The sequence below is a fragment of the Xenopus laevis genome, chromosome 1S, assembly GCF_017654675.1.
Source record: "Xenopus laevis strain J_2021 chromosome 1S, Xenopus_laevis_v10.1, whole genome shotgun sequence".
Classification (NCBI taxonomy): domain Eukaryota; kingdom Metazoa; phylum Chordata; class Amphibia; order Anura; family Pipidae; genus Xenopus; species Xenopus laevis.
Genome location: NC_054372.1, coordinates 123,846,570 through 123,858,731, shown reverse-complemented (window position 1 = coordinate 123,858,731; position 12,162 = coordinate 123,846,570). Strand labels below are relative to the sequence as shown.

Below are 12,162 nucleotides of genomic sequence, written 5' to 3'. Positions count from 1 at the left end.
TACATATCCACTGTTAATTACACATGTCCAGGGAACCTTTATAAAGACAATAGAGTTGTTATAATGCCCTACACATGAGTCCACTGTTTAGAAAATGTATGGGGGCAACTGGTTACACCAAAAAAAAAAATTTAGGACTTTTGCAGGCTTTCACTCTGAAAAACGGAAAAGACGCCAGCGTTTTTTTGGACTGTAATGCATTTTCCACTCACAGAATATAATGTAAGTGACAAATGATTGAGGAAGATCTAGCTACTTTAATGCACTTTGCCTGGTCTGAGGTGGCGAAGGAGTAGGGTCCGTTCGCCAGAGCAAAAAGTCACCTGGCAATTGAGTGCGAATGACCTCTAGTGCCAGTCTCTTTCGCTAGTGGCTTGGCACCTGCGCCATTAGTAAATCGGCAATGTCCCTGCGGGTGGCAATGCTGGTGAAAAGTCGCTAGCGCTAGCCACTTCGCCCTTTAGTAAAACTGCCCCTAGAACCAAACCTCTGCATTGCTCTTCTCACAAACACTTGCTGTGCTCTGAATGTGACCAGTACTGGTTAGATGATAAGAAAAATGTTCTCCTCACAGTTGGAGAATGTACAGTACTCCACTTATTGCATTTTCATATGTGCACTAGTAAATACATGTCCCTCACACCTTTACTCCTGCCTTTTACAATGCATTCAAAGTTACATGTGTGTGTGTGCAGAACAGGCTTTTCATTTCTTTTGTGCGTTATGTTAGCAATGGAGAAGCAGAAATTTGTCCTTGAAATTAGATATTGATAACTTTTCGGAAAATCTTTATTTTTTAGAAGCCCTATATTCTTACTGAGGAGGCTAACAATGTTAAGGTTTTCAGTTGTACTTCAGTTTTATTGTCAGTTAGCAATATTCTTGGAAATAGACTCAAAAGCACACTGCTATACTAATATGTAATTTCTATTATCTGTTTACCTTTCTTTCAGGCTGAAATTGCTGCATCTAGACGGCTGCCGTATTTCTCCGGATGTTGATTCCATCAGAAAATTCAGTAAAAGCTTCAAGATTTTTCATGATTTATCTATCCCAGCTGCAAATATTTTAGATAAATAAAAAAAAAACTAAAAAACTGCTCACTGGATCGTCTGTAATGTTTGGTAAAATGTTGTAGTTTATAACTAGTATGACTATGATTTTTACATGTAGGAATATGACTAATATAGTTTATTGATAAACTAAAGTAATATTTGACCCATACATAGCTACAACAGTTTGACATCAATAGTGTTCACATGAGAGTGTGTGTCCTAGTAGCCTATGCAGCCTTAAAACTAAAATTGTTATTGTATTTCATAAAGGCAGAGATGGCATTAAAATAGTTTTTTTTAATCAGCCTAGTTCTTGTAAAAAAAAAATCCTACACTAAAGATGCTACAAGGCTGCCACTTTATACTACTCTTGGTTAATTCAAATGGTAGTCTCTATAAAAAGGTGCAATGCAACGTTCATTTAGGTGGCAGCCCTATTATAATGTATTGCTTCAAAAAGGGGCGGCAGTGCAGATGACATAGGTACTGGTTTGTAGAGATGCTGCATATCCTGTAGTATGAAAAATACTACACAGAAGAAGTAACTAGAAAAGGATTTTTAAGTACCTCAGTTTAATTTTGTGGGGGTTACATCACTAAAATGATGGATTCCAATTATCTTTAATCATATTACCTCTTATTGGTTGACTCAACTGAGTCATTGTACCTCTTCTTCAACACTGGCATTATGGGGGATACAAAAAACAAAAAACAATCTGATATATGATGTGTGTACCAATAAATGTATAAAATCAATTGCCTTCTATGCATTGCAGCCAAGCAATCTTTTTGCTGGGGTCCTATACAATAACCTATAGAAAAGATCTGTTGCAAGAATGATTATGGTCTCATGGGCCATGGGAGGTGTTACGTCTTGATACATTGAGATCTCAGACATTTGCCCTCACTTCATGACCGGTAGAGGCTTAATTCTTTTTTTTAAGTTGTAACACAGTCTTTTGATAATTCAATACTGGAGGTCATTTATAAACAGTGGGCACATTTGCTCCTGGATGGTAATCCATGGCAACCTATCAGATAATTGATTTCAGTGCTTAACCTGCAGCTGCCTGAAAAAAAGCTAAACACTTGATTGGTTACAGGTGCAAATTTACCCAGTGTTTATAAATGAACCTCACTATGTTTTTGTTTTATGCAAATATTATATACCTACATTTTGTTTTCTTTTCTGTGTTCAGTGCTACTACTTGTTGTTCTGAAATACATGTATGATATGCCCAATAGGTCCAATGAGTTTACAAACACTGTCAAAATAAATCATTGGGGCAAATATAATAAAAGGTGGAATGTTTGGTACTTGGCTACTAACCAATCAGCAAATTGTGTTTACTGTTTGGAAACACACATTTCATTTCGGTTTGTACCTTTTATTGCATGACCCTGCCTTTTGAAGTTTACAGATACAATATAAAGGGCAACTAGTGCCATTACATAAGTATATAATAAGATGATTTCTTATGTACAGCAGCACTATGCTTCAAAGCAGCAGGCTAAATTTGGCATCATATTTGTAGATAGTTTTGAATGTATATGCATCAGGCAGCTTAATTGCAGCTGCACCTCTGGGCAATGAAAGGCATTGATATTATATAACAGCTTTATACATTAATACAAGTTTAACAGGCACAGTTTACCTTTGGGCTTCAGTTAACTGCCAAGAAACTTTTCTATGATCAGCCTCTAATGTTTCTTGAACAGAAAAGGAAACAGACACTGTACACTGCAACAGTGGACTTTCATTATTTATTGCTCGTAAAATTAAGAACGCAAACATAGCCATATATGATTCATCTAATTAAAACTGTTTTAAAGACTAGTACTGTCCTTTGTTGAAATACACTTATGGTAGACCAAAATGCTATTTTTTCTTTTAGATTCCTTCAAAAACCCCACATCTCTGTCTGTTGGATAATGTGGATCTGATTGAATATATTTAGTTACTTTAAACAATTAAAATATAATTTGGCACAGTCAGTGCTGCTTTGAGACTTTTATTGGAAAGATGATTTTTAAATAAACGGGGAGGTGCCAATTTTTTAAAATGTAGACTAACGTCTAATTAATTTATTTAGAACAACTATCAATCCCACTCTGCCTTATTTTATATGGGACGTATGGATTCATTTTCAAAACATGATCCAAAATACAAAGTGCAAAAATCAGACATAAAGTGCCACAATTATTGCACATTGCTCTATTTAAATTCGGTTAGTGCACGCAAGTTGCAAATCTTTTTGCCTCACATTGTATATGCTGCTGCCTGTGTTCGGCAGGCAGGAGGTGGGAGGCATATGGGTGTCTTACAGAACACCCCAGCAATAAGTAGCATAACTGCAGTCATACTGTACAGGACTCCCTTGCATCTGTACAGTGCTGAGTCTAAAGTTGAGGGCACCCAAAACAATCTCCTGCTTGATGCCCCCCTCTTTTATTTGGCTCAGAATACCTGCTGTGGTACCCTCTTCCCCTACTGTGCACACAGTACGGGGCTGGAAATCAAAATAGGCCCTGACATTTCAAGCATACAGAGGCCCAAACAGCCCACACAAGACCACTAAATAGTAACTGTCTATGGCAATTTACAACAGCCCCTCATCGGATTGACAATCTGCAGTGCACGACTCTAGTTTCAAATCCCTCCCACGACGGGCAAAACATGGGACTCGTAGAAGAGGCAGATCACTGGGGTGCAACGCTGGGAGGGCACTAGGCATATACCTCTTTTTGCCTGTTTTTTCCCTATATTTGGGCCATCTGAAGTCCGGTGTGCCCATATGCATAGGGGTGGATTTACACACCAAATAGTGCATATGTGTGAGAAGTGAGTGGGCAGGTGCAGAAGTGCTTGCCTTGGTCACCTCCGAACAAAAACTGCCTCCCAAAGCTAGCGCAACAACAGTGGGGAGATTGAGTGCACCAGACAGAACGAAACTAAGGGAAGTCATGCAAAAGTTCATAAATATATGTATATATATTTACACATACACATGAGCCCCCTCAAGCAAGGGCTGATACCTGGGTCATTAATGTCAGAAATATAAGTTCTTGTCATTAGGAGAACTAAAAGACTCTTTTATCTGTTTTGTTCTCCCAACTGTACACTTAGGGCCAAAGTTATAAAGGTTTGTTAAAAAAATATGTTGAACCTGCCAAACATTGCGAGTATGCTATGTAAAATCAAACTTATTTATAAAATCAGTGTAATGATATCGTGCAAATGTGTAAAATCCTGTCATTAAAGGGGTTCGCTTTAAAGAAGCTGGGTAAAAACTGGTCTTCAGTGCCATAACTATTTATGCAACGTTTTGCATTATTTTTCATGGCAGAAATACTTTCCCACTTGATATTGTACCATTGACTTCAATTTGTTATACCAGATTTCAAGTGGTGAACAAACACAGCATAATGATCACAATGCCCAGCATTAATTCACACGTACAGGCACCAGCAGAGCTTTTTTTTTTTTACTTTGACTTTTACACTTTATTTCAGTGTAGAACATTTTACAAACTCTTTTAGATAACCTATAATTGCCTTTTATTTTCTAAAGAAACTGGTGTGCTCAATGAGGAACGTTTTTCTCAGGAAGAGCCACCACCTGGAAGAATTATTCCCTAGATCACTCTTGACCAAATATGTAGCTTTTCCTGCAGGTCAAGTGTTTTTCATATTCATAAAAGTTGACAAAACGTCATAAAAATCTTGTGTCATTTTCATCTGTACCAAGAAATGTTTCTTTATCTTTGCCAGCTTATCTCTGAGATGGCGAGAATCATACAAACCAAGATGCAGAAGACAAAAGAAGTTATTGACTTGTACTTGATAGGTGGTTCTAATGGACACCTATATAAAACCCTTCATAAGTCATGAGTAATTTTCTATGGTGAATTTTTGATCAAAGCAAGAAATAGTAATTGTCTGTGAATACGTTTTTTATCACTAGGAAAGATAAAGTGAGAAATTAATTCAAGCTTAAGAGCAAGTGATGATCTGTTAGGCAGGAACCTTGGGACTGCTTGGGAACTCACCCCCTTAGGGGTCCCAAAACTTTCTGCTGCGGACCAACAGAGGGAAACTGAAAACAACAGAGTTAGATGCAAAGTGTGGTACAGACCAGCGCTAAACAGCATTGTGGTCAAAGCAGGCAAGGAGTGAGGGCAGGCAGCAGTCAGTGAACAGGCGCAAAGTAGAAAACCAGGAGAGCACACAGGACCAAAGTATGAAGCAGGACTATAAAGAGACAGAGTTGGTCTGTGCAATGATTACTAACCCTCGGTGGGTCTGTCTACTGGGCTGCCTCACAGCTTGTTTGTTGAATCATAGTAAAGTTACCTCTGTAACTCATTTAGAGTTTGTTTGAAAGAAGCAGCACTGATATTTGTGTTACACAAATGCTCCAGGATCTCATGTGCATAAGTGTATAATATACAAAAGCTACAAATGGATATATTTACAGTATAAATAGGCCCTGGCATTAAATTCCACAGAGGCCCAAGCAGCCCCCACCAGCCCAGAAAATAGTGTCACCTTCTGTGCCATGTTCTGGTGATATCAATCAGTTCCACTGCCCACAAATAGGAAGGGCTTAAAAGTGGTTTAAAAGTCTTTTTTTTTAAACTTTTTTTTGAACTTGTAAAAGGGGGGCAGTCAGCCTCCAAAACATGATATTGTCTCTGTACAGATGAGTTCTCAATCTAAATCTTGTCCTTTATATGATCGTTTTTATAAGGGTATAATAAACGCTACTTTTTAAAGTTTTTGCTATGGTGTGCAACTCTGCTGGACTATGTATGATATTGACGCATCCAAGTGACTTTAACACTGATTTATGCAAGTGTGAATTATGGGTGTTGCAGGCTACCTGAAGGCTGGAGTAGGTTTCCAGCAATTCACAAGTCAATACTATAATATGTGCTACCTAGTTACAGTTCTGAGAATGGCACCCAGCAGGAGAAATAGATGAAGCTGAGTCATATAAGACCTAGAGATAAGAACTGAATAGCTGAGGCAGTAGCTGCCTGAGAGTTCCTGCATTGTGTGATATAACTACCCACACAACATTAATAATATGTTAATTTGCTTTGCATATCACAAAACAATATGTCTTAATATTTCACTGAAAATAGCTATTTGTAACTGACTTTTGCATAGGTTAAAGTATGTGCATATGGTAGCAGTGAGGAAGTAGGACTGGATTTGTTAATATGCTTCTGCAATGTTATTCATATGGCCATTACCCCTTTCAAATAAATATTTAGAGGGGCCAGTGCATGGCCACTCTTACCTGGCCTCCCACCTGTCCACTTTACACCTGCCGGTGTCCTCCGCTACCTGCCCTGCTGCCGGTAAGAAAGTGACTGGTGAGGGGCAGGCCCGGATTGGCAATCTGTGGGTTCTGGCAAATGCCAGAGGGGCTGCTATAAAGTGCCATAGAAAGTAAGTATTTAGTGGGCTGGTGGGGCCTTTTTGGGCCTCTTTGTGGGCTGATTGGGCCTCTGTGTACCTAAAATGCCAGGGCCTATTTTAATTCTCAGTCCAGACCTGGTGAGGGGGATTTCTCTAGCATTGTTTTTAATTTTTTAACTATAGAGGAAGCAGACCCCACAGTCCAAACCCCCTGTACCCTGGGCCGTCTGTGACCCCCCAGGGATCTGCTTCCTCTATAATTACACTAGTGTAAACTAGTGATGGGCGAATACAATTTCCTGGCACGAATTTGCAGGAAATATCCGCGTCAATTTCCGATATTCACGATTTTTTCGTGCAAGTGTTTGAATTTCATGATTTTTTTGTGAAAACATAAGTTTTCACGATTTTTCTGTGAAATCATTTGAATTTTAATATTCTTTAGTGAAACCATTCGAATTTCGAAACAATTATACAGAAATGCAGATACTAACTACCAATATAATTAAATATTTAGTTTTCTTTCGAATTAAAGGACAAGGAGAGGGCCTTAATAATAAAAAACGCAGCGACAACTCGCCCAGCGCAGAATCGCGGCGAAATCGCGCCGTGTGCCCCTAGCCTTAAAGCAGCAATTTTTAGATAAACAGCTTGATATTATTATGGGAAGGAACTCCCTGCGAGACTCTCACTGACGACATTTAAAGGGGTCAAAATAAATACCAACTACAATTTGTCTCAGAATGTCACTGCCTGCATCATGATAAAAATAGGATCAAAGGTGAACAACCCCTTTTAACTGTTACACAGTTCTAACTCATACATTGTTTCTGATCAAATACTGTGAGTTATAATAATGTTTTGTGCCACTTTAACTGCTGCTCATGCTTATTTGTTAGACCTATATGTAAAAACAACACATGATTGCAAAAGGCTGTTGTGGGACAGTAGGAATTGAGAATCTGAACTGCTGCAGGTTGAACATCCCCAGCTAAAGTTACATCGTTTCTTTATGTAATGCTTCCAAATGCCAAAGCCACAGAGAGAGAGAGCTCTTGAGCCGGTTACATCCTCCCCTGTACTGCTAAGGATTACACCAAACCATTCAGCACACACTGCTGTTTAAAGACTCACTAATTGTGCCAAGTGCTCAATAACCTTCCAGTTCCTCAGTCCCGCGACAGGCAGGAGGGATGGGCTCACTGGGGGAACTCAGTTTGCTCAGTTAAACTCCTCACTCTCTGGCCAGTCGGGCTCAGGTGCGACACACGCAGTAAGGATTGTTGAGAGGCGCAGCACCATGGCCTTTAGGAACCGGCAATACAGAAGACGCTGCTTGAACAGTTCACGCACCTGCCCTCTGCTGCACACCTGAACTGACCCCGCAAGGGCGGAGGGAGACTACAGGGCTTCAAACCAGATTGGCACAGGGAGGAGAAGGGAGAATCCCAGTACCTGACTACTCTAGTTACCATCTGGACACAGGATTAATATAGAAAACCGAACCCCTGGACTCAACACTCGTATTGGAATAAACAAGTTTATCTTGGGTTTCATTTCTCTGGCCACGTCTGCATATTCCTGCGCTAGTCCTACAGCTCCTGCTGGCTGGATTGCTTTCTCTGCGCTTTAACGCATCTCTCTCCCAGTTCTACTATTCTCGTGTGTTATTCTCTGAGCTTTTTTTTTTTTAGCAGGGTTGAGTTCTTATTCCTTTGGAATACTGCCTTCATAGTGTGTGTGCCCTTCTGCCCCTTGTCACCCGCACACATCCCCTCTGGATGGAAGATAAGGACGAGTTGTCCAGGCTCCGCGCCCTCTTCCAGACTTTTGACTCCAAACGCAGCGGGCGCCTGGACAAGGGGCAGTTTTCTGCTCTGTGTGCGGAGCTCAAGGTGAACCCCTCGGAAGCAGAGGATATATTCACTCGTTTGGACGGTGACAGAGACAGCTGCATTACCTTTGAGGATTTTGCCATGGGCTTCCGAGGTGCCAGAGGATTACATATTCCCGAAGGGAAAAAGAACATTGAACAAGGGGAACCCCCAAATAGCCCAAACACCCCAGAAAAAGAGGAGAAACCCGAGGAAACATTCAGCCCAGCTTGGGAAGACTTCCAGCGCAGACTAGGAGACGAAGCCAATTATATCCCAAGGTTGGTCTTGTGTGTGAAACCTATGGTCATGGTCATTTACTTACAAAGAAGGGATATGGAAAAAGGGATAGTGTAGCTAACCTAAATGGCTCTTAACTCTGAGCAGATCAATCCATTCATTCATTCATTCATTCATCTATCTATCTATCTATCTATCTATCTATCTATCTATCTATCTATCATCTATTCATCTATCTATCTATCTATCTATCTATCTATCTATCTATCTATCTATCTATCTGTCTATCCATCCATCGGCTATTATCTATCTATCTATCTATCTATCTATCTATCTATCTATCTATCTATCTATCTATCTATCTATCTATCATCTATCTATCTATCTATCTATCTATCTATCTATCTATCTATAATCTATCTATCTATCTATCTATCTATAATCTATCTATCTATCTATCTATCTATCTATCTATCTATCTATCTATCTATCTATCTATCTATCTATCTATCTATCTATCTATCTAACCATCTATCCATCCATCCATCCATCGTCTATCATCTATCTATCTATCTATCTATCTATCTATCTATCTATCTATCTATCTATCTATCTATCTATCATCTATCTATCTATCTATCTATCTATCTATCTATCTATCTATCTATAATCTATCTATCTATCTATCTATCTATAATCTATCTATCTATCTATCTATCTATCTATCTATCTATCTATCTATCTATCTATCTATCTAACCATCTATCCATCCATCCATCCATCGTCTATCATCTATCTATCTATCTATCTATCTATCTATCTATCTATCTATCTATCTATCTATCTATCTATCCATCCATCCATCTATCTATCATCTATCCATCCATCTATCCATCCATCCATCGTCTATCATCTATCTATCTATCTATCTATCTATCTATCTATCTATCTATCTATCTATCTATCTTTCTTTCTATCTATCTATCTATCTATCTATCTATCTATCTATCTATCTATCTATCTATCTATCTATCTATCTATCTATCTATCTATCTATCTATCTATCTTTGTTTGGTCCTTGTGAGATTATTAGATTACTAGTGCACAGCCACAGATAATTCCCCTGCACAATGTACTCCTGTGAACAAAACAGTTGTAACAAAGGGTGAAGGGAGGGCCCTGTATGCTGATAATCTAATCATTTACCTCTCAAGGACCAAGCATGTTTAATTTTCCTGTTTGCCCTGTTTAGCTCAATCAATAACAAATTGCACTCATTTTGAATAAGGGGTATACTGTCTCTTTCAATGATACAACTCAAATGTTAGCTGGATTGTCACTGCTGCAATACCAGTAACTTAAAGGGGAACTCTGGCTTCCAAATCAAAATTTGATAAAGAGGCCCACATAACACAGAAACGCTTAATATACACATCACAGTTAACCTGTTTCTTCAAAAAGTATGAATAAATGCCATTTCTATGCTGAAATCCAACAGTTTTTCTCTTTCTGTATCATTTGAAATCCTGGCAGGGAAGGAGGGACTGAACACTGATGTTACAAATTGTAACAACATACATGGCTTACAATTACACATCTTACAGACAGCACGCAGGAACTACATAACCCACAATGCATAGCACTATAATGTTCTGTTCCTTATTATAATCACGTGTGCAGGGAATTGTTGGGATTTGGAGAATGCAGTCTAAAGACAGCTGGCTGTTGATACAAAGTAACAGCAGTCAGCCAACTCAGCAAAGTAGTCGGACAGATCAGCAGGGGGACTAGGTTTAGGAAACTGTCAGAAACCACTAAAAATCATGAAAAGTCTGCATATTTTTTAATTGATGTATAATGCAAAGTTGCTTGAAATTATGTTTACTTTTTAAAAAGCTTAAGTTATGTTTTTGTGGAGTTCTCCTTTAACCATCAGAAACCTGTTTTGCAGGGTATTTTATGAAGCTGAATGGCTTGTTTAGATATAGTACAGTAAGTGCCATTGGCTTTAGCAATAATTGCAACATTTCTGACAGCAGTGATTTGTTTTACAGCTGTCTGTCTATTTAGCCTCTGGGGATCATTTTACTTCCAAGAATGTCTAAAAAAGCCAGGGTCACTATAAATATTAGAGGAGAGTTTTATTGCTGCCATCAACCTAAAGGGATTTTGATGTAAACACAGTACAATTATGGAATTCTTGGCAAGAAGGAGTGGTTGAAGCTTTTTTCCAGCAGTCCTGTAAATACTGTTCTGATCTCTAGTAATCAAGGTTTAAAACAGTTATATTTAATAGTGGTCCTCTGAGCACTTTTGCAATTTAAATAAAAAAAATATTTTTTGTGGTTTTTGAGTTGTTAGCAGTTTCAGACAGTTTTATATTGCTATGGAGGATTTCAGCTCAGCGGCTTTTTGAAGGCTCAGAGTGTATAAGATCCTATGCATTTTCTATGCAATTCCTGTATGCAGTTAACCCTTGCTGACTCTCACTTGAGACAGAAGCATGGAATCAGCAGTCTAGAAATGCAAATATAACAGAAACTGCTGAAAATAGAAGATTTATAGGAACTGCAAAAATGCTCAGGGAAGCACCCAAAGTTTACAGCAATTCTTTTTTAAGTTTAGATCCCCTAATGCTATAGTATTACTGAATTAGTTACAAATTCATTACTGAGCTATTATAGCCTGTCAGTTTTGGGCTTGCTTAATGGAACTTTCTCTTTTGCATGGGATAAATACACTCCATGCACTGTATTTTGCTGACCTATTTTTTTAGTCTGGGTTAGTTGTATTATATGATCACAGCCCCCGTTTGTTCTACATGCTAATTCTACCACAAGGTTGACCTTGGAGTCAGGAGGTAACTGCTGCTTAGATAATGGGGTGGATATACCTATAACATGGCTCATCCTCATACATTATCAATAGACAACACATAACAGGGTACACAGCCCCATTGCAGTCATAGGAGCTCAGATGCCTCTTTCCAGACCAGAAGTTACAAACCAGAGCCATGGGAAAAATGCAGATTGGCTACCTTCTGCTTTGACTGTAATGTGCACTTATAAGACAGGACCTAGGCCTAGTGAGCCCAGATTGCAGGGTCTACTGCTTGTATAACTGTATAGATAACCCTTCCCAGCCAGTTTTCATTCTAAGAGCTCAGGTAAGAGCTGGCGCATCAGAGATATCAAGTGAGCAGGTAGGGTTGTGATGAGCACCAGGCACCTCTAAAGATATTTTTACAAGTGGGTCCAATGCACTGGGCAGATTTTGGTGCAAACATTCCCACTTTCACATGTTTGTGAAATATGAACCATGCCTTTCAGGGCAGACATCAATCAATTAATATTTTCTCTCCTGGTTTATTTACACTGGTAGAGAAAAATGCCTAGTGTGATACAAGCCTAAAGGTAAACTACATCTTTAAAAACAGTAAAAGCAAAAGCATGGAAAGTGTTTAGGGCACTGGCAGCAATTTATCAGTGCCAACCACTGGTCTGATAAAGCCAGTTTTTCCACTATTTCCTATACAAACCAAAAGCTTATCTCTGCTAATTGAGTGC

General features: G+C 38.9%; 1 protein-coding gene across 1 annotated transcript in view; it reads left to right on the top strand.

The window, feature by feature from the left end:
* Window positions 1-7,529: 7,529 nt before the first annotated feature.
* MGC147600.S (RAS and EF-hand domain containing S homeolog) overlaps window positions 7,530-12,162 on the top strand; it is a 49,353-nt gene continuing 44,720 nt past the window's right edge. Inside the window, exon 1 of the mRNA XM_018243864.2 lies at window positions 7,530-8,637. Within this exon, the coding sequence (XP_018099353.1) occupies window positions 8,264-8,637 (374 nt within the window). The 5' untranslated portion in view covers window positions 7,530-8,263. The remainder of the gene's footprint in view (window positions 8,638-12,162) is intronic.